Source organism: Pongo pygmaeus, chromosome 17, assembly GCF_028885625.2.
Source record: "Pongo pygmaeus isolate AG05252 chromosome 17, NHGRI_mPonPyg2-v2.0_pri, whole genome shotgun sequence".
NCBI classification, from domain to species: Eukaryota; Metazoa; Chordata; class Mammalia; order Primates; family Hominidae; genus Pongo; species Pongo pygmaeus.
Genome location: NC_072390.2, coordinates 94,443,687 through 94,468,369, shown reverse-complemented (window position 1 = coordinate 94,468,369; position 24,683 = coordinate 94,443,687). Strand labels below are relative to the sequence as shown.

Sequence of the window (24,683 nt, the reverse complement as noted above, 5' to 3'; positions counted from 1 at the left end):
CTAACTGTCACACTACACAAGCTCTGTAAATGCTTTTTCACATTCCCACAGTCTGCACACTAACTGTCACACTACATGAGCTCTATAAATGCTTTTTCACATTCCCACAGTCTGCACACTAACTGTCACACTACATGAGCTCTGTAAATGCTTTTTCAAGTGATGACAACTGCTTGCCAATCCCTGCATGTGACCAACAGAAGTATTTTTAAAATAACTGCAGCAACTACAAATAACCTGTAGTCATGTACTAAAATCCCTTACTATAAAGCATTTATAGTATCAGTTACAAGCTGTTAAAATAAAGCGTTATTGAGTCTCTCAAGCCCTGCTAGTCAGGGGCAAGGTGCTTCCAGCTTTAACAAAACTCTATAATAATATAAGTGTGTGGCATGAAATATACATACGTGTATAAAGAAACATAACATGCATGTACAGACTCACATACATATAAATACCCACCCAACTCAGACAGTAAAAAGCTAGACAGGATGTGGATATGATAGTATACCAACTATTCAGTCAAAATGAAAATAAATTACTTCATTTAACTGTTTCACGATATTTTAGGAGATAAAGATCTTATTAATAAATATGCTAAAAAAAATTCCAAAAACTGTACTAAATGGATTCAAAAGACATATTTAATATGGATACACTTAAGAACTTCAAACATTATATAGGTTTTCCCTTCCTAGTTTGAAACTTCTGTTTGAATTTATTCTTGATTGAATTATTGTCTCAAAGGTTTGCTACTTTTAACTTACACAATAACTCTATTTGTATTGAACAACAGGTTTAACTTACCCTGGTAAATGTGCCTTCAAAACTGTGAATGTCCATTTGTGGTTTCTGAGCATAAACATAAGCACTGATAGAAAAAAGGTCCTGGAATACAGAACATTTGAATTGATTAGAATGTTATAGTTTAGTAAAATTACCTGGAAATTTCTCATTTGCTGATTAATATTGTTCATGTATTATTTACCAAAAGCGATCATTGATTTTCTTAGATTTTTGTGTGCCAACACTATAAATTAGAATGTCAGATAAAGAAAGAAACCATTTTTAAGCTTGACAGGGTGTGCTCTTGAACAGCAGGTGTGAGTCAAAATCATGCAGGAGACACTCACAACAGGCAGCCCCGGGGCCTGTCCAGGGGGCTCCAATGGTAGAGGTGGAGCCTGTTTAGGAATATCTTGAAGTCACCTGGGTATCAAAGTATTCAGGGGGAATTAAGGAACTATCGCAATTCCTCATAAGTTTTATAAAAGTTTAATAAATTCCTAGATCTGTTTACATGTTTTCATTCAAGCAGGCACTGATCACTATAAGCTAAGGGTGGCCTTCCTTACAGCCACGAAGACATGCTTGTCCCGTGTGTCTGAACCATATGCTCATGACGCATACTTATAAAATCACATGGGAAAGCTTTCAAGAAACACACATCATAGCTACTTTCATACCATTAATTTTGGAGCAGAAAAGACACAGGGTTTAGGTTGCTTCATTCATTGGCTACACATAAAGGTTAAATCAGAAAGTCTCCAGAGGCAAGGCTGAGCCTGGTCTCCACTCGACGCCACCCCAGTGCCTCTTCTCGCTGCTGACTCTGCTCTATGCTTTTGCTGTCATAAATCACAGCCAGGAGGAGGATCATATGCTGAGTCCTGGGAGTCCTCCTAATAAACCATCTAATTTTGGGTGGTCTTGTGACCCGCCCCCCCCATGACCGTTTAACACACAGAATTTGCCATTTTTCTATAATTTCCATTTCCATTCTGTACATGTGAGGGTATAAAGTTCTGTCATGGCTGCTAAAACTCACACAGAAACCTCCCAGACTCCCAGACATGAAGAAGCAGAGGTGAGAGATTAGGGTGACCACAGCAGCTGCAAAGTGAGAAAGAAATGGAAGCTCAGAAAGGAGAGTGCTTCAGAAGGGGCTGAATCTGTGTATGATGTCATTCTGACACCTAACCTATCATGCCCTAACCTATATCCACTAAAAGAATGGAACCAAGAACACCACAGCAGCTCCCTAATGCCAGAAAGGTAGAGTCTAGAGTTTGACTTCAGTCAAGTTAGCTACCAGTTAAAACAGAACCAAACAAAAAACCAGTACTCTTCAGGAGAACATAACAGAATCCTGAATCCTGCCTCTCTACAATGAATCATTTAAAAAAATGAAGAGATGATCCAAATTTCTAAACATACAAAGAAACAAAAACACAAGGTCCATACTCAAGAAAGAACATGATCAGTGAAGACTGGCCCTGAGATGATCAAACTTCAGCATTAAGAAATGAGAATTTCAAAGCAGCTTTAGTACATCTTAAAGAAAAACATGCTCCTAACGAGTAAGCAAGTAGGAAATCACAACAAAGAAAGAGAAAGTGTATTTAAGAACAGAGAAGCACATGGAAATTCCAAAATTGAAAAAATGCAATGTCTGCAATAAATTCTTTAGATGGGATTAACAGATTACAGACGATGGTGAATCTGAACTCGGGTCAAGAGATAATGATTCAAAAAGACATAGGAAAAAATTATTTTGAACACGAATACAGTCATAGAACCATGAAGGGAATATCACGGAGTCTAACATGCATGTAACTGGGGTTCAGAATGAGTGGACAGAGAGACGATGAAAAAACAAAAACTACTTGAAGAAATAACGACTAAAAATATGCCAAATTTATTGTCAGCCAGAAATGTACAGATTCAGGATGCCCAGAAAACCCCTAAACAGATAAATAAAACTTAAAAATATCAAAATCAAATTGCTAAAAACCAAAAATAAAAAAAAAATCAAAAATACCTAGAGAAAAATAACACATTATACACAACAGAAGAACTATCAAAATACCACTGATTTCTCATTATAAATAATGGAGTCAGAAGACAGTGGAACAACAAAATATTTAAAGTGAGGGGTGGAGGGTGTGGAGGGCAGATTTGTCAAGCCAGAATTCAATATCCAGCAAAAATATTCATTAAGAATACACGTGAAATAAAGACTGTCAGATAAGTAAAATGAGAACTCCATTCCAGCAGACATCCACTAGAGGAATATCAGCAGAGGTCCTTTAGGCTTGAAGGGAAACAATATCAGGCAGAAACTCATATCTTCAAGAAGGAATGGTAAGTAACAAAAGTAGTAAATATCTAAGTAAATATTAAAAAAAAAACCCAAATCCTATTTTTAATCTTAATTCCTTTAAAATATAAATAAAATGGGCCAGGCACGGTGGCTCATGCCTGTAATCCCAGCACTTTGGGAGGCCGTGGCAGGTGGATCACATGAGGCCAGGAGTTTGAGACCAGCTTGGCCCTCATGGAGAAACTCCGTCTCTACTAAAAATACAAAAATTAACCACACAAGCTGCTGCACGTCTGTAGTCCCAGCTACTCACGAGCCTAAAGCAGGAAAAAACCGGTTGAACCCGGGAGGCAGAGGTTGCAGTGAGCCGAGATCGCACCACTGCACTCTAGCCTGGGTGACAGAGCAAAACTCTGTGCCAAAAATATATGTGTGTGTGTGTGTGTGTGTGTGTGTGTGTGTATGTATATAAATAAAATGGGCTGGAACAGTTTATAATATGTGTAGATATACTACATATTAAAATGTATAGTGAGCTCCTGAACAACATGGGTTGGAACTGTGCAGGTCCACTTATACATGAATTTTTTTCAATAAATTTATTAGAACACTTTCGGAGATTTGTTGATAATCTGAAAAACTTTGAAGATACACCACATAGCCTAGAAATTTTTTTTAAATGTTTAAAGTTAGGTATAACATGAGAACATAAAATGTATGTAGACATAGTCTATTATATCACTTACTACTATAAAATATACACAGATCTATTACATAAGGTTAAAAGTAAAATAAAACCTAAACACACAGGTCGTGACACCATCTGCAACCGAGTGACTTGCAAATGATCCTGAAGATGCAGTATCAAACCCTAACTGCACAGAACTAAGTGCAGTACACACTGTGCTCCCGGAATCGTGTTGCAGCCCCTCCTGCTGCTGCTGCGGGGAGTGCGTCTGCTGGAAATGTGGTGCAGCACCACTGACCTCTGTGTGAGCCGTCTCCGTTCCAGGACCCTGTGCCTCTGTGTGAGCCGTCTCCGCTCCAGGACCTGTGCCTCTGTGTGAGCCGTCTCCGCTCCAGGACCCTGTGCCTCTGTGTGAGCCGTCTCCGCTCCAGGACCCTGTGCATCACAGTACCGAGTGCTCGCTCATGGTGCTCACATATTTTCCATCGTGTTTAGCGTAATACCATGGCGTGAACCTTGAATAACACCACGAGACCAATAAGAAGTGCTTCTAGTGATGCTGGAAATGTTCTCAAAAAGTAGACAAAAGTCATCACACTACAAGAAAAAACTGAGTTGCTCAGTATGTATGGTGGATTAAAGTCTGCAGCTGTGGCTGCCCACCATTTCAGACAGACAGCTCACCTTGTAAACAGGTGATGTCAACTTGTGCTATCAAAAAATACAGTACTGTACTATGTAAGTGTATTTTCTCTTCTGTATGATTTTCTTAATAATTTCTTTTCTCTAGCTTACCTTATTGTAAGGACACAGTATATAATACATATGACATCCAAAATATGTGTTAATCAACTGTTTAGGTTATCGGCAAGGTTTCCAGTGAACAGTAGGCTATTAACAGTTAAATTTGGGGGCAGTTAAAAGTTTACACATACATGTTTGACTGCGTGGGGGATTGATACCCTTGACCCCCATGTTGTTCAAGGGGACTGTATAGTACAAAGGGTGGGTGGGGGAAATAGGTCTATTCAAGGATAAAATTATCTTTTTTTTTTTTTTTTTTGATGCAGTCTCGTTCTGTCGCCCAGGCTGGAGTGCAGCAGCAAGATCTCGGCTCACTGCAACCTCTGCCTCCCAGGTTCAAGCGATTCTCTGGCCTCAGTCTCCTGAATAGCTGGGATTACAGGTGCACACCACCACGCCCGGATAATTTTTATATTTTTATTAGAGACGGGGTTTCATCATATTGGTCAGGCTGGTCTCGAACTCCTGACCTTGTGATCCACCTGCCTCAGCCTCCCAAAGTGCTGGGATTACAGGCGTGATCCACTGTGCCTGGCCTCAAGGACAAAATTCTTGTATTTTGTGTGAAGTGGTACAATTTTCACTTTTCACAATACACTTTTAGTTAAAGGCATATTGCAAACTCTAGTTAAAGGCATACTCTAACTAGTTAAAAAACTCTAGTTAAAGGCATATTTTAGTTAACAGAATATTGCAAACTAAAAAAAAAAAATGCTAAAAAGCCAAGAGATAAAATAGTATTCTAAAAATATTCAATCACGGTAAAATTGAAGAAAGATCTAAAGGAAGACTTGAGAAGCCGAGGTACACTTGAAGGCCTTAAGAGGTAACAGAAAGAAACCAACATAAAAAGATTAGAAAAAGAGAGAAGAAACTACTTATCTACCAAGGTCTCTAAAAAGCACAATTTGGTAAGATCAGTTGAAAACTATAAAATAATTATTCTTAGAAGGATTCTTTATTGTAATTATAGCAAAATGGGGGAATAGAGGTAATGTTCTTTATTTATTAATGGGATACTGAAGGAATTTCCATTTGATAGAATGCTTTTTCCATGTAAGGTAAGACAAACTGGTCTTACTGGTGAAGGAAAAGACAGGTGGATCAGAAATTAAAGGAGAGTGGAAATGTCTGAAAGCACTGTCATCAGTAAGAGGAACCACAGTTGATTATAACTTCTAACAAGGATTACAGGGAGCACTGAGGGCTGAGCTAAAACTGGTAACCATCAATTTGTATTTCCCAACCTTGGCCTGTATTCTGAGGGATGTAGAACAATGCATTTTCCACTTTTACTTACTTTTTTAAAATTTCAGCAATGATATATATTTCTAAGAGTTCTTATTTTCCACAAGATCCTTTTTCATAGCTTCTTTTATTTAGGTTGCTAGTAACATCCTCTCAGATTTCTTCAAGTACATTAGACATCTGAATTTATTCTTTTCTGTTCCTGCAACACCTACTTCCTCTGGGCTGGGCTTTTACATTTGCACCCGGCTTTCTCTTTCCTGTTGATTCTACACACGCATTCCAATAATCCTTTCAGAAAAGGGGTAGCACAGCTAAAGGGCGTCCTCATGTTTTCTACATAGGACTCTTGCCTGCCAGATCTCTTCTTAAAGGGACTGGAGAGTTGTATGTCATGCTCAATCACTTAAAAAAAAAATCTTTAACAGAGAAGATTCGATCACTAAAATTGATATGGCGTATTTCATTTCTAGAAGACATATTTACTATTTTTCTGTTGATATTTCATTCATTTTTCTATTTTAATCTATGTGAGTCATTAACATACAACTTTGTAAATTGCTCTGGGTTCCTTGAAGAATGCATGTGAAATAACTGATGCTAATAAAACAGGTAATTATAACAGCAATACTAAAGGGAGCATCCTGTTCTCAGGGCAGCACAGTCCTCTGAGAACTGCTGGAATGGTTCTGTGCACTCCATTCAGCAGCAGCACAGGGGGAATCAGACACTCAACGGGAAACAAAATGAAGAAATGGCTCGGCAGAGACCACCTTCCATCTTTCTTCCCATTTCCTTTGAAAAACAGAACTTTGGAGCTGTAGATGTGTAGGTGGCTTCTCACTTAAAGAATGCATTTCTCAGCCTTCTTTGCAGCTGGTTAGGACCAGGTAACTGATTCTGGCCAGCAGAGCATGCGAAAGGACATGCGCCCCTTTGAGTCCAAGTACTCACCAGGCCTTTCCTTCCGAACCTCCCCTGTGGGGCAGTGTGGAGGTGGGGCAGTCACTGGAACCCACCCTGCAAAACCACGTATCAGACATGACAAAGTTGCCCTATCAGCCTTTGACCACCCACCTGGGCTACTGTGAGGGTGAAAATCTGTTTTGATTTAAGGTGTGTCAGTCATGTTTCAGTACAGTAAACAGAAGCCACCCTAGACAGTGTAGCAGAAAGTGATTTCATACACAGAACAAGATGCTTCCCAAATCAGTGAAAGGACGAAGTTCAGGACTGAAGCTCCAAAGCTACTCTCAGAATGTTACCAAAATATCCATCCAAGGAAAGCACCACGGCAAGGATCACATCTGAGACACATGGTTTGGAGACCACCATGCACATAGTGCACTTCCACCCAAGCCCTGAAGCTGAAGTGTGGGAGCAGGAGCTCAGACCCATGAGGACACCTGTCAGCAGAGAATACACAGGCAAAAAGATACCTCCTCCTCACTCCTGCCTTACAAGCTCTGTGAAAGTACATTCAATGTGAAACCGAATTCACACACCTTTCAAGAAACTGTGAAAAATACGTGCAGGCTAGTTTCCAAATTTCTAAAGAACAGAGGCTGCAGGAAGGGTGGACTAAAGGTTGAACATACTAGTTTACCACAGTGCAACTGTTACAGTAGCTTAGACTATGTATTAACTATTAACAGCAAAAATTTATTTAAATTAAGCTAGTTTACACAAAAAGAAATATTCTCTAGTAACTTGAGAATTATGAAACTTCTACTAGAATGTTTAATAAGGAGACAAGTGATTCCAGGGATAAGGCAAGTCTGAGAATCACTCATCATTTAAATATGACACTGTCACAGTAATTTTCAAAACATGAAACTTTCAAACCTCAAACTACCTTTTGATACATGAAAATAAAAAACAGGCTGGCAAGCTCATTTCTACAAACACATCAGCATTTAGAGTAATGCATTTCATCTAGTAGACATCAAATGACTGAATAAATGGCACAATAATGAGAATGTCATTCGAAGCTTTTCACGATAATTTAAAAATCATTCTGAAGTTTTCAATAATGGAGGAAAGCCTCTGCTGTGAGGTCAAGGGCAACATTTGTTCGCATTACTTAAAGGTCATTAAAATACATCCTTAATCATAACATGTGGTTCATTACAAATAAAATTGCCTTTCGTTCAATAAAACTAATTAAATGTAAATGGTATTGTTTACTGCTATATGGATCTTTTGAAATAAATCAGCATGTCATGATTTATTGAAAATTACTGTGGCCTTGTGGTTGTTAATAAATTTGTTTGGTCACAAAAGCCAGAAACATATTTCCCAAATGTCTACAATGCCTAAAAACTGTGCCTCTAGACAGCTCTGAAGACACAAGAAACTGCACCTGCCATTACAGGCTCTGCAGCACAGTTATTATTACATGACTCTGAAATTTTAACTCTCTGACCATATTAAGTCTCTGAGAATATAACAGAATGGACAAAGGTTATTCTTGGCTGTGTCCTCAGCTCTTCCAGACGAGTTCTTAGGTCTCTAAGTTTACTCAGCCTGGCTGTCACCATGGACACAGTCTGATGTGACACAACTGTGATACAACATACAGCTCACAACACAGAAGACCCTCAGATCTATACCACGAGAGACACAAACGTCAGGACGAGGGACGATTATGGGCATAAGCTATTTCATGAAAAACTCAAATTGCCTTGCCCATATCCATAATGAAATCAGAGCTTTCTTCTCTATAGAAAAAAGATCTATACCTAATATGCCAAGTTACGTGAAGCTAAAATATAAAATTGATTAATGAATCAGATATTCAGTTGAACTTCCTTTTTTCCTAGGATATACTGCTTTTTGGTGGTGTGGTCACAGCAAAAATTAAAATGTTTTCATTTACCATACAGTTATGTCACTAAAATCCTTAATCAGATTCTGTATCAAAGTGTACTGGCCACAAAAATTTTAAAGTTGCATTGTATGAATTGTTTATTTTAATTCTGTAAATATTTTTGAATTTATATATGTGTATATATCTGTCACTAATAAAAATAAAGTATCCTTATAATATTGAAGTAATAAAATGTCACTTCCTATAATCATGGCAAAGAGCATTACTCAAAGTTATAGATAACAGTATGAAAAATTGTAACTATTTCATAAGGTGTGATTTCCATGCAATAACTGCACGTTTAAAGTGTACCATTTTGTTTCGATGTATGTGTATGCCCGTGACCATCACCACCTCAACATACTGAACAAAAGTATCCCCGTGCCCCCATGCAGCTCGCCTATCCCTGCACTGCTGACCTCTATCACCTGCTGATCGCTCGCCTATCCCTGCACTGCTGACCTCTATCACCTGCTGATCGCTCGCCTATCCCTGCACTGCTGACCTCTATCACCTGCTGATCGCTCGCCTATCCCTGCACTGCTGACCTCTATCACCTGCTGATCGCTTGTACAGAATTGTATGTTAATGGAATCATGTACCAATATCCTTGCGTGGCTGGATTTTTTGGGTTTTTTTTCAGACAAATTTTTTCTAATATAGTGTTTTGATTCTGTACTTTCTTTTCTACTACACTTAGCAAAATTAATCTGTTAGAAAATTATCATTTAGTGTGACTTGCTCCCAAGCTGCCTACTGCCAGCGACCCTAGAATTCTTGGAAGTTTCCTCAGGAGGAGGATGCAGAGGGTGGGGCTTTTGTCCAAGTGTTATAGCCAACCAAAATCCCTTCCAATCATTTAAGGACTCATATTATCCCTTTAGTTCTGCAGCGATTACTTGAGGATGCACACAAGAAAAAGAAGGACACAAGGAGGAAATAAGTAACCATGAAACAGTAGCACTAACCCAGCAATCAGTTCCAATTACACCAGAAAGTCAATAGGCTGCAAGAACGTTTCTATGATAAAACTTACCTTAATACATAGTATGAGAATAATAAGCTAGATGTCAAGTAATAAGATAATAGAACAGACTTATTTCACAACATAAAAAAAAAAACAAAAGCAAGTCAAAAACCCTGGGAAGCAGAGCGAGGATGAGAAAGGGCTGAGGAGGGAAATGATGACACAGAAGATGCAGGCTGGAGTGACGCAGGATTCTGCTCAGCTCATAACATGAAATTAAAAAAAAAAAAACAAAACCTACTTAACCTTAACTCTAGAACAATTCTTTAGCCACACATACTAAGTGAAACGATTCAACTTCCCTCTGCTAGGTCTTTGTGCATCAGCTGGAACTGTAGGAACTATTTTAATAATTATAATAGTGTAAATGCAAATTACTTGGCTCTCTTCGATTCCACCTACTGACAAACATTTAAAAGTGGTTAAAATGATAAATGAATATTGGTGGGCAAACAGCCTCCTGGCACAAGACAAAGCCTATAAATGCATAAAGAAAAACATATAAACAATAAAAGAAAACATATAAATATTTACCTAAATAAAATTTGAAATATTTACATGGCAAAGATATTATAAGGCCAGAAGTTAAGAAACAGATTGGAGAATATATTTGCAATGTGTACTGGGTAAAGTTATGGAGAAACAGATACGCTGATACCCTGATGTTGAAAAATTAGAATTGTATAACCATTTGGGGACAATATTAAATTTGTGCTAAAATAAAAATCTAACAAAAAAGTTCTTCAGTGAATGGTACTGGTGCAACTGACTGTTTTTCTTTTTTTTTTTTTTAACTTTAAACTAAAAAAAAAAAAAAAAACAAAACCTCCCCCCAAAAATGGTAGATAATCAGATTTTGTATGGAAAGCAGGAATTATTTTAAAACTAATTATTTAAAATATAATCATGAGTAGAAACAGCTAAAGCATAAAACCAAAAAGCAGAAATCATTTTAAAAATATTGGTAGATCACATTATATAAATACACTGAACTTTTATATGGGCAACAGAAACTATAAACGAAAGTATTTAGAAAAATTGGAAAATTAAAAATTATTAAACTTTAGCAGATAACATGAACAGACTTAGAAAATAAAAATATGAGAAATACACTTTCTTAGGTAAGAATTATCTTCAATCTCACACATTGAAAAACTAAACAAATGTAAATTTAAATGGGATACCATTGTTACAGTTATCAGATCGGAAAACAGTGAAAGATTAATTGATTAATTAATACACAGTAGATAAGTTGCCTAGTCTTCTGAAGAGCATTTTGGCCAAATAATCAAAATTCTTGAAATATGCTTATTTTTTTAATCTAGAATTTCAAAATGATAACTTTTAAATTTACCTATATCAGGTCAGCTACAGAAGCTATAATTTGTCAGAAACTATGCAGCTAATAAAACACTTGCAAGGATACACAATTCCCAACATGAAAGGATGACCCATAGCATACTGTTGAATAAATATTCTACTAGAAAAAACAGTAATATACAGCATTATCCAACCATGCAAGAATGTGGCTAGGGGAAGGTACTGTCAGAAAGGATTTATACCAAAATGCTCGTGATAGCCAATGCAGACTGGCAGGTTTTTTTCTATTTTGTGATTTGTGTATTATTTTCAATGCACACATTGCTATTAGAATCAGGACTCAAAATTGACGTCCACCTCTTTTTTAAAGGAATGCCCCCGAAGAGAGGGCAGGAACATCTAAAGGTGGCAGAAGGGGCGGCATCCAGGCTCTGCAGGGCGGTCACAGGCCTCCCAGCAGGTAGATCCCTACCAACAAGCAAATTCTCAATAAATAAATAACTGTTTGTTTGTTTTAGTTTAATTATAATTTGAAATGTCATACAGTTTGTTTCATCCACAAAGAACTTAGTATTTTTCATTAAAAATTAATCAAGGGCTTCTACAAGCCATGTTGTGGTAACTAATATGAGACTTGCCCTCCCATGAAAACAACTGGAAAATGGACAATATTTTATAAAGTATCTATTTTCAGACACTAGATACAGTGCCCCAGGGAGAGGAGAAACAAAGCCATGTGCCCCACATAAGCCCAGGTAAAGAGATTTACCACTTTAGACAGCAGAAGCCAGGCAGAGGGAGGCAGCTGTTCTGAATTTCGGAGACTAAGACCAGAATTCAGGGAAACTGACAGCTAGCATTTGCAAAATACTGAAAAGAGCAAGGAAGAAAAAGAATTGCAGAAATACGCAAAGTGTTCCACCTGAGTGTTACTGAAAGTGAGTACACACAGCATACAGGGTAACAGTATGTCTGGCCAAAGGAGAACCACAGAGCTCCAGCCCCAACCACCCGCAGAGACTACAGAGTTGGAGAGTTGAGTTTTGACTAGCCAGAATTCAGAGGCACCTGTGAACCAGCAAGGATTTCAGTAGTTATCAGCAGGATCCCAGCAGGATAATGCTCTAGCAATAGGATTAATTAGCATTCCAATAAAGGAGCCTGTAGGCCTGTAACAAAGTTTAAGAACAAGCCTTGAAGACATCAAGTTGACCCACAAGTTGTTTAACTAATTTAATAAAGATCAAGATACTTTAAAGATAGAAATGAAAATCTCAGACATTAAATGTAACACTTATATACTCAGCATACAATAAAAAATTACCAGACATGGAAAGAAGCGGGAAAGTATGGGCCTATAACGAGGGCCAAAAAATTTAAATAGAAACATACCCAAAAGTAACAGAGATAAAGGAGCTAACATACATGGAATTAAGCATTACAAACCGTTGAAATAGTCCAATGAAGCCATATACATATTAGGAAAGAATAGAAAAGGTATTTAAACAACAAAAAATGAGAGAAACGTTATGGAACATCAAGAGATTACAACACTCAGAATAACAAAATTCATTGGATGAGCTTAACAGAAGACTAGATACTGAAAAAGATAAATGTTAGTGAATTTAATGACAGAGCAACAGATACTATCAAAATTGAGTTACAGAAGGAAAAAAAAGGCTGAGGAAAAAAAGAGTAAGAGAGCATCAATGGCATGTGGGAATCTAACCACTTGATATTCCCATGTCATTGAAGTTCTTACTCTTTTTTGATATGAGTAGTTAGACTAATTTACTTGATATTAGTAGTTAGACTAATTCTGTTGGTCATGTCTCAGAGGGGTTTGGTCAGAAGGAAAGATAAGAAAAATAAAGGCTGAAAATCTTGAAACTGGATAAAAACCATGAAACTCCAGACACAAGAAGCCCAACAAACCCAAGCAAGACAAATGAAAATGCATCATCACACTTAAATTCCTGAAAGCCTGTCAAAACAGGAAAGACTTTCCAAACGCCCACAGAAAAAGGCACAGAGGATAAAGTGGAGTCAGGGTAAGAATGCCCGTAAGCATCTTTTCAGGACTATGGATGCCATAAGATGAAATAAAAGCTCTGAAAGGCAAAGATAAATGAAAACTTCAAAACATCCTTCAAAAGTGAAGGCAAAATAGGCCCAGTGTGATGGCTCACACCCTTAATCCCCCACTTTGGGAGGCAGAGGTGGGTGGATCATCTGAGGTCAGGAGTTCAAGACCAGCCTGGCCAACATGGTGAAACCCCGTCTCTACTTAAAAAAAAAAAAACAAAAATTAGCCACGCATGGTGGTGGCACAAGCCTGTAATCCCAGCTACTTGGGAGGCTGAGACAGGAGAACTGCTTAAACCCAGGAGGTGGAGACTGCAGTGAGTTGAGATTGTGCTACTACACTTAAGCCTCTGTGACAGAGCGAGACTGTCTCAAAAAAAAAAAAAAAAAGAGAGAAAAGAAAAAGGCAAAATAAAGACAATTTTCAAACAATCAAAAATTGACAATCTCTAGCAGACTTCACTACAAGACACGTTGAAAGACCTTCTTAGAGCTAAAGGAAATTGGCAGTAAATGGAAACTTGGATCAACACACAGGAAAGAGAAGTCTCAGAACAGGTAAACACATGGGTAAACGGAAAAGATTGTTTTCATTTTTTACTATCTTTAAAATATGCTTGACAACTTTGAACAAAAAAACCAGTAGTGCACGGTGTGGCTGATAATATGTAGAAGTACGACAGATGACACGAATACAAAGGATGGGAAGGAAGCCATGGACATCCACTGTGCACAACTCTTACACTGTAAGTGACATGGAGAAATACTGTGGTAAGTTAAAAACACCCACTGGAAACATGATAATGACACAAAACAGAACTAATGCACATAGCTAATTAGCCAAATGGAAATATAACACAACACCAAAAGATGAAGAAAAGAAACAAATGGGATAAGTAGAGCCTAAAGAGTCAAATGACTGACTTCAGCTCAACCACATTAACGATTATCGTAAATGTACACAATAAAAATGCAGCAATTCTCAGAATAAAAAAAGCAGTACCTACTTTTATTACATTAAGAAACACTTTAAATTCAAAGAAAAAGATAAACTAATGGAAGATAAAACATAAATTAATGGAAGATAAACCATGTAAATACTAATTTTTAAAAAGCTGAAATTACTATAATAGTAAAGAACAAAATAGATGTCTCAACAAAGAATATTACCAGGAATAATGAAAGGGCAAATTCAACAAAATATAGTAATTTTGAAAACGTATGAACCCAGTAACAGTGCTTCAATATAGATAAGGAAACAAGTAACAGAGCCAAAAGGAGAAATAGTTCCATCTACAAAAGGTATGGGATCTTAAAAGTCTTCTTCAGTAATTCAGAGAACGAATGGTAGAAAACAACTACAAAACTTTTTTAAACAACACTTTCCATTAGCTTGACCTAATGAACATTTACAGAACATCCAGGCAATAGCAGAACAAACATTATTTTAAAGCTCACATGGAATACTGACCCAGAGAGTTCATATGCTGGGCCATATCACAAGTTTCAATACATATGAGGGGACTGAAATAGAACAGAATATGTTCCGTGACCATAAGAGAATTAAATAACAATAAATTACCAGACACTGGGAAAATCCCCAACTGTTTAGCAAATAACAGTGTATTTCCAAACAATCAAGGATGAAAAGAAGAATCATGAAGGAATTAGAAAATATTTTTAACTAAATGAAAATGATTTTTTAACTAAATTATTATTTTTAACTAAATCCCCAACTGTTTAGGAAATAACAGTGTATTTCCAAACAATCAAGGATGAAAAGAAGAATCATGAAGGAATTAGAAAATATTTTTAACTAAATGAAAATGATTTTTAACTAAATTATTATTTTTAACTAAATAAATCAAAATCAAAATTTGTATGACACAGGTAAACAATGCTTGGAAACAGGTTTACAGCTCTACAAGTTTATAAATAGAAAATAATAAGTTATAAAATCAAAGGTCTAACTTCCACCTTAAGGAGGAAGAAACAAAAAAAAATTATACATAAACTATGTAGAATGAAGGAAATAAAGAGCAGAAATTAACAACACAGAAAATGAACAAACAATGAAGATAACCAATGAAACCAAAAACAAGTTCTTTGAAATGGTCGATAAAAGAGACAGGATATAAACTAACAATATCGGGAGTGAAAGAAGGAATCCTAAAATGGCTAAAAAATAATGGAATATTATGAACTTTATGCCATTAATGTTGTCAACTTACATGAAATGAACCAATTCTCTGAAAAACACAAATTTCCAATGAAGAGAAAATCTGATTAACTCTATACCAAAGAAATTCAATTCACAATCAAGTGTTTTCCCAAAAAGTAATCTCTTGGATCAGATAGTTCCAAAAGTGAATTTGTTCAACATTTAAAAAATAAATAACACGAATTTTATACCAACTATTTTAAAAATTACAGGAGGCAAAAAGACTCCCCAACTCATTATAAGGCCAGCTTACCCCCAGATATCAAACTAAAGACATTAAACAAAAGCAATACAGATCCATATGTTTCATGAACATCAACACAAAACATCCTTAACAAAATATCAGCATATCAAATACTGTGACATAATAAAAAGACATGCAGTATGACTACTAGGTGAGGTTTATGCCAGTAACCCAAGGCTGGTGTAACACATATGAAATCAGTCCACATACCATCATATTAATAGATAAAGGAGAAAATCCATGTGATCATCCCTACAGATACAGAAAAGCTTTGGAAAAATCTAACACCCATTCATGATAAAACCTCTCAGCAAACTAACACTAGAAAGAACTTCCTCACCCTGACAGAGACTCCCTGAACAAGCTGCAGCTAGCATTGTACATCAAGGCAGAATGCTTTTGCTCCGAGACTGTCAACAGGACACATCACCAAAGAGGACAAGCAGATGGCAAACAAGCACATGAAACAACGTTCAACACAACTGGCCATCACAGAAATGCAAACTGAAGCCACGATAAGATATCACTGCACACCCATCAGAATGACTACAATAAAAACTGGTGACAACACTGAAGGCGGCAAGGACACAGAGAAACCGGGTCGCTCATCCGGTGCTGGTGAGGACAGGGAATGGCACAGCCACTCTGGAAAACAGTTTGGCAGCTCCTTTGAAAGCCACACTGTGTGATCCAGGAACTGCCGCATGCACACACACCCCAGCCCCATCCTCAGGTGAGGAGGTGCTGCTCCCTGACATATAACTTCACTATTTAATAGCCGCCTGGTTGACTCTACCCACCACCAAGCAGGTAAAAGGCAGCTGTCAACTGCCCAACCTCTCCAATCTGCTCATCTGTTGGTCCAGTAGAACCCACCTTCCTTCATTCACTGACCATGAAAAAATGTAAGTTGTGATAACTCTTAACATATAAATTATGCATAGTATCCTAGATAATTTAAGTAAACAATCATAGAACACTGAAAATTAAAAATCCATGAAAACAAATCATCTGAGTAGCACTTCACTGCCTGGCTTTGACTGAGAAGCCTGACCCAGAGAAGCAGCTTGGACAATTTTCAAATAGAGCTTCTGACCTGAAGGCTGATGAAGTCCATGTGATGTACAGAGAGAAAATAGAAGAAAGAAAAACACTTTTATGTGCCTAAGTAGGTGAAAATTAAAAACAGATATTCATTTGTAAATATCTGGTTTTACTGATTTGAAAGATTCTACACACACGAGCATGTATGTACTTTTTAATTGGCAAACATCAATACAAAATCGCAAAGGGGAGGAGCAAACAGCCAAATAAGAAATAAAAATTTCTCCCTGGGCATGGTGGCTCAAACCTGTAATCCCAGCACTTTGAAAGACCAAGGTGAGAGGACTGCTTGAGGCCAGGAGTTCAAGACCAGCCTGGGCAACAGAGCAAGACCCCCATCTCTACAAAAAAAAATTAAGAACTGGCTGGGCGTGGTGGTGTGCACCTGTACTCCCATCTACTCAGGAGGCTGTGGAGACAGCCCAGGCGTTTGAGGCTGCAGTGAGCTATGATCATGTTACTATATTTCAGTCTGGGCAACAGAGTGACAACCTATCACTTAAAAATAAAATAAATTGAAAAAGGAAAAGGACATTAAGAGGAGGAGGAGGCGGAAGAGGGGGAAGGGGGCAAGGAGAGGGAGGAAGGGGAGGAAGGTGAGCAGAAGGAGAAAGAAAACCTAAGTGTCAAGGAAAATTCGCAATTACCTAAAACTGATTATGTGCTAAGACATCACAGAAATTATTTTGGCACAATTCTTCAATGAACCTTCATGAGGAATACAGAAATTATAAAACAAATTCTCAATGCATTAAATAAATTAGCTGGTATAAACAGAAATATACGTGAAGCCTAGAAACTACCACTGAAGATAAACAGATGGAGTAGTCTTGGTGCTGCTCACCCCCAGAGCCGGCAGCCGTTGCGTGCAGCTCACTGCCACCTTCAGCTTCCAGTCAGTTTCACCATCTAGTTGATCAGTTCGAATAAAACACGAACCTTGGAAGTAGAGAATAAAAATTTACCACTCTTGAATTGTGTTACAGAAGGTTTTTCCTGAGCTACAGGTGCCATCAAAGAATAATTCCAGGGCACAGTAGGACAAAGAAATAACAATCTAGATATTCCCAGGAACAAAAATCCTTAAAAACTTTTATTTTACACAATGTTCCTTGATTCACAAAATAAGTTTCATGAAAAGATGTAGGTCATTATATTTTTTTAAATCACTTATTTCCTATTTGCTGTTCTTGCCTATTAAGGTTTCACATTAATCAGCCTTCTATTTTAGAAAAACTGCATTGATCATTTCTACTTTCAATGTATGTTTTGATAATAACAAAATAACAAATACACAAAAATATCCAACAGTGTATAGTATTATCTTGCTAATAAAATATCAGATTTACCATCATAAAAAATGTTCAATCATAAAAGCACAGCTACAATGCTAAGACCCAGGTAAATGTTACCGTATGCTCACATGCCTATCCAGTTTCAAACATGCTAAGATATTCTATTACGAAAATCCACTACTCTTTGGCCATGCTATCATCCCACTTCTCAGAATCTATTCTAATGATGGAACAGCAAAAGCACAAAATGACATACACACAAGGCTGCTCCTTGCAGCATTATTTATAATAACAGAAGACTGTTGTGAAACAAAGGGGAACAAACAGAGGACGAGCTGAATAAAACAGAGCACATATGGCAATACAGAGAGAAGAAAGTAAAGCAAACAAGAGGATCTCAATACACTATCATGGAAAGATCTCTAGGATATAGATTGTGAAATAAAGAAAGTAAGGTGCAGGACATTATATATAGAAAAATACATTATAGTTAAGAACAAGGGAGGGAGGAGAGAGAATTTGTATATGTCCATACAGATCTCTATGCATATATAACTGTATACATGCATGTTCATCTGTGTGTGGATACGTGTCTGTGTATCTGTGTATGTGCATGTATGTGTGTGCATGCATGGCTAACTTGTGTGTGCTGTGTGTGCACAAGCATATCTGTGTGTGCACATGCATGTGTACATATGTATTTGTGTGTGCTTGTGTGTATGTTTGTGTACCTGGGTATCTGTGTATAATATGCATGTATAACTGTGAACAAGTACCTGAGGATCTGTATGTTTCTGTGTGTGTGCATATTGGTATGTGAACATATCTGTGTGCACACATGTGTACCTGTGTACGCATGCATGCATATCTGTGTGACGGATGTGAGGGCATGCAAATCTGTGTTTCTATGTGTGCGCCTCTGTGTGCGAGTGTATCTGCATGCATGCAAATGCTTCTGTGTGTGTGCACATATGTCTGTGTACGCACGTATGTGGATATAATACCTATAGAGGGAGGAAGGGAACAAGAATAGATGCCAGGCCTTCTGAATATATCTTATACTGTTCACTTTAAAACCAGATACATTTTATATAATTAAAAAGCCAAATTACACCAAACTTTTAAAAAACTCCTAAAAAATAAAAAGCAGCATATAAAACATAATTCACAGTTTAATCACAGAGAGAATTCATCCAGGTGACTTTTGAGGTTTCAGAATGCTTTTTTTTTCTTTTTTTTTTTTTTGAGACAGAGTCTCACTCTGCCACCAGGCTGGAGTGCAGTGGCGCAGTCTCAGCTCACCGCAACCTCCACCTCCTGGGTTCAAGCGATTCTCTTGCCTCAGCCTTCTGAGTAGCTGGGACTACAGATGCGTGCCACCACGCCCAGCTAATTTTTTTGTATTTTTAGTAGAGACAGGGTTTCACCATGTTGGCCAGGATGGTCTCGATCTCTTGACCTCATGATCCAACCACCTCAGCCTCCCAAAGTGCTGGGATTACAGGTGTGAGCCACCACGCCTGGCCTGATGAAGAACTTTATACTGGGAAGATCAGTTGATAGCACCTGTATTTATTCATCACTAAAAGAGAGACATGTAGACATCTGCCTGGAGTTAGAAACAGGACTATAAAGGAGCATTGCTGTAGTATTCTTTAACCAAAAAAATGAAAAGCTAAAAGAAAACCGAAAATGAGTATGATCAACCCTTTAGATCCAATTACCAGTTAACAAAAATACAGGATATAAAGGAATGTATTAATTAATAACATAGTTGTTTTGTGTATGCACTCACACTATCTAGAATATCGGATATTCTCTATGTCCAATAACCCTGTTTTTTCAACAAATAAAAAACAAAGAAAGAGAAGGAATTGTTTTAGAAGAAAACAGATTTGAGAGACACCTGTACCAAGTGCAAGAGAAGGGCCCTCGCATCCTGACTGGAACAGATCAACTGTAAGAAGAGGTGTTTGAGACAATCAGAAACCGGGAGACTCACCAAGCATTAATCTAAGAAATCCTTGTTCAATAGTTTATGGTATGATAATGGAATTGTGGTTGTAATTTGTAAATGCTGAATTTGTTAATGCAATCAAATTATACACAGGATTTCATCCAAATGAGACATACGGATGAAACAAGACTGGCCATTTAATGAGCAGTCTTCCAGGGGACAATGGTGACACAGCAGTCCATTACACTATAGCTTCAGGCAGTGAAAATTCCTAGAATAAAGTTTAAGATCCAATTTAAAAAAACAGAAAATGAATAAAACCTTTAAGGGAAGTTTACTTCCAGAAGGACAGAGCAGATGTACTCTTTCCTATTCTTCCTAAATAAAGCAAAAAATGCTGAACATTAAATTTTTTTAAATAATGATGATTCTACAAGAGGAGGAAAAGTGCAGTCCAGCTCAATTCCTTGGGTATCAAGAAAGGACAGTGGTGATTTCATGTTTTCATCTTGCCCTTTTTATCTCAGATTAGCAACTGAAGAACGCGGCCACCCACCATAAATGCCAACAGGTGCAGACTTCATGACTATCACAGTCCCATGAAGACTTTCTTTAAGGATACAGGCAAGATTATTCTAAAATGTGTATAGAAAGGCAAAGTTGTTTAAAACAGCTAAAAGTTGTTTAGAATAGCTAAAACAATGTGGGGGAAAAAGGAAGAAAAAATGGGAGAAATCAGCCCACCAGATTTTAAGACTTACCAGATGGCTGCAGTAATCAAGATTGTTTGATACTGAAGAAGGAACAGAAACACAGATCAGTGGAACAAAATAAAGAACCCAGAGAGAGTCCCCCCAAAATACAAGTATGGCAACTACTTTTGATGCATTTACAAAAGCAATTATGGAGAATGGAGTCTTCACTATAAATGACGCTAGAGCATTTGGACATACATAGCCCAACAACCCAAAGCCTTGACCTAAACCTTACAACTTATACAGTAATTAACTCACAACAGACCACAGATCTCAACGTAAAACTTTTAGGACAAAAAAAAAAAAAAAAAAAAAAAACCACCATAAGAAGAAATCCTCAGGGCATAGGGCTGGAAGATGAGTTCCTAAACAGGACATCAAAGGCATAACCCATTAAAAAAAAAAATCAATTGGACTTTGATAAAATTAAATACTTTGAATATGTAAAGATCCTTGCAGAAGATGAAAAGACAAACTACAAACTAGTACAAAATATTTGTAAGCCACATATCTGACAAAGGACTCCTATGTAGAATATATAAAGAACTCTCAATATCAATAGTTTAAAATAAATCCAATTAGAAAATGGGCAAAAGACATGAAAAGACACTTTACTAGAGTCCTGAGGATGGCAAACATGCAGCAAGAACGTGCTCAATGTCGCCAGCCATAACGGAACGGCACACGCAAACCATGAGGAAGCACTGCTTCCATCAAACATTGGCCAAATGTGGCAAAACTAGATGTCCTAGGCATTGCTGGTGGGAATGTAAAACAAAACTGTAACTCTGGAAAAGAGTTTGTCAGTCTTAAAATAAGCATATAATTACCATAAAAACCAGCAACCCCACTCCTGGACATCGATCTGGAGAAATAAAAACTTATGTCCACAAAAAAAGCTGTACATAATTGTTCAAAGCAGTTTTATTTATAACAAAAACCTGTAAACAACAAAAAACTTCAACCAACGATGAATGGTTTAAAACATGCTGTGGTACGCCCATCCATGAAATCCTGGTTAGCAGTAAAAAAGGAACAAACTATTGACATATACAATGACTTGGATGGATCTCAAGGGTGTTGTGCTAAGCAGAAAAAGTCTCTGGGCCAGGCGCGGTGGCTCACACCTGTAATCACAGTACCTTGGGAGGCCGAGGCGGATCGCAAGTTCAGGAGTTTGAGGCAGGCGGATCATGAGGTCAGGAGCTCGAGACCAGCCTGAACAACATGGTGAAACCCCGTCTCTACTAAAAATATAAAAATTAGCCGGGTGTGGTGGCATGCGCCTGTAATCCCAGCTACTCAAGAGGCTGAGGCAGGAGAATTGCTTGAACCCAGGAGGGGGAAACTGCAGTGAGCTGAGATCGCGCCCTAGCGCTCCAGCCTGGGTGACAGAGCAAGACTCCATCTAAACAAACAAACAAACAAACAAACAAAACGAGTCTCCAAAGGTCATGGATAGTTTATTTCATTTACATAACACTCCAGAAATGACAAATTTATAGAAATGGAGACAAATTCATGGTTACCCAGGGTGAGGGCTGCTGGAAGCAGAGGGGTGGCTGAGCCCACTGGGCTAGTGTGAGGGAGATCCTCACGGTGGTGCAACAGTTCTGTACTTTGACTGTGTTGGTGGTGATAGGAACCCACACTCAAGATGAAATAACACAGCCTTATGCACACACACTGTGCCAGTGTCAACATCCTGGTCTGATATTCTACTACAGGTAAGTTGTCAACCACCGGACAACAGGGGACACACGGGGTCTCCCTGTACTATCTTTGCAACTTCCCAGGAGTCATTAATTATGTCAATATAAAACGTATTTTTAAAAAAGGTGTTGTTCACTCTAGGAATAAGTTTTAAATAGCAAATTAAAGCTCTCAATTTAGGTTGCTAATACAACTGCTATCTATCTTTCCTATTAATATGTATCTATATAACTCAACTATACTAGTATAAAAATATTCACATTTCACAAGTGAATTGCTTCATAACACCCTTTCTCAAACATGAACAGTCTTAAATTTTGGAAATGAACAAAATTTCAACAGTGCTAATATACTACAATGGTACTGAAGCAACAATCAGATTTAAATAATATCTAGATTTTTAAAAATAGATTTTTAATAAAAAAGCTCTATCAAGTTTCAAATATTTCAAATATACTTTCAAATCTTGAATTTTAATACTGTTTTTATGTAAAAAAGTTACTTAAAACTATAGGGGGAAGGTGGCATCAATTAGACTAAACGAAATATGCTCATTAGCAAAGAATCTTTCATGTACAGCTTGAGAAAATCTACAAAGATTCTGAAGCATACCATGTAAAGCTGCACAGCACAGCCAAGGCAAAAACAGGAAACCAGGGAAGAAAATGGTTTTTCCTCCAAGTTTTGAAAGCAAGATTCAGGCAATAAGCACTATGTGTTTTAGTGCCTACAACTTAATAGACTGAATAAATTTGGCATCACAATCAGGTAGGGTCTAGTTTTCAGAACTCAGTATTATACTGGCGAATGCTTATTATCAAGTAGCTCAGCAGATGAACTAATCTGACATGCAGGAGAGAGACCTCTGACACTGCACTGGACCAGAAGGGGGCCTTCACACACCAGCCTTTCCAGCAAATGATGGAAATATTTAAACTCAGAAACAACAATTCCAACACAATATAAAATTTGATTCCAGAAACCTAAAAAATACGTTAAGATGCTTTCCCAAACAAATTCTACAGAATGGCATAAAAATCATATTATAAACCCAGAGATTAAAAATCTGTTTTTAAAACACATTTAGATTAAATAATGAAAAGACCAACCTAAAAGTATGACTCAAACATTTGGTGTTTGCAGTAAAGAGATAAATAATGCAAGCAACTGGACTTAACCTCTAAATATTGCACTATAGGAAGCACACTGTAACTATTTCAACACCTACAGAGGAGGAGACTCATCTCAATTGTTCTTGGCTCCCACTGCCATTCTAGGAGAGTTCCCCATCCTGTCTATCACTGTTTGCTCCCATTCATCAATTTCATTCAGAATCACACTAGGAATTGATGCCACCCAGGCCCAGTGTGGCTCTGGGGAGTGCCTGACATGAGCTTGTGCTCATCCGACAGAGCCGGTGCATGAAAGTCACTGACCGGCTGCAGCTCCTCCCTACCTTGACATCCTAGGTCAGCCATAACAGAGCTCCTGGCCTTTCCCTCTCCAGAGCAAGAGACAGTCTGAGCTCAGTCAGCTTGCAAGTGACACCACAGCAAAACGGAAGCATTAAAGACAAGGGTCTTACACAGTAACAGTAATGACAGTATGACTTTAAGTATTGGGGAGTCGTAAGATAATTTTGTAACTTTGCTGGAAGTCATAAGATAACTTTGTAATTTACTGTTAAAACGAAAAAATAGGGAAACTGCTTTTCAAAGCTCCTCACTGCTTAGAGGTCAGAGCCACGTAGTAAACAGCCTGAAACTTCTGATTGTGGCCATGTCTAAGCCATTCAGCATTCAGGAAACATGCTTCCCACAGAAATGACTAAGCTTTTATATATCTAATAAAGTCTGATAAAGATCACCTAATGCATAAAGCAGCTGAAATACTACGATATAATGGTCAAAATAATTCAAAATGGTTAAACTAATACTATTAAGTATTCATAATTAAAACAACAAACATATAACTAAATAATGGTTAAGAAAAGGTATGTTAACAAAAGGTTTACTTTTATCTTGAAGAAAGCAAATGAAGACTTGATGAAGATTTTACAGGAAATGTCCAAAAACACTCCGTGGGAATGCTCAGTCCAGAAACTATGTGAAGACTCATGGCTTTGACACAGTCCAGCCAGGCTCTTCCTCAACACAGGTGACACACAGCATGCTCTCACATATTTCACCAGTATTTACTGAACACCTACTATACTGAAAGCATTACTCTAGCTATCAAGTTTCCTACTGA

General features: G+C 37.6%; 1 protein-coding gene across 7 annotated transcripts in view; it reads right to left on the bottom strand.

Moving 5' to 3' along the window:
- ATP9B (ATPase phospholipid transporting 9B (putative)) overlaps positions 1-24,683 on the bottom strand; it is a 305,466-nt gene that overhangs the window by 185,988 nt on the left and 94,795 nt on the right. For all 7 annotated transcript variants that reach the window (XM_054460401.2, XM_054460402.2, XM_054460403.2 and 4 more), the window contains 2 exons: positions 17,558-17,652; positions 808-888 (listed from right to left, as the gene is read on the bottom strand). In XM_054460401.2, the coding sequence (XP_054316376.1) occupies positions 808-888; positions 17,558-17,652 (176 nt within the window). The remainder of the gene's footprint in view (positions 1-807; positions 889-17,557; positions 17,653-24,683) is intronic.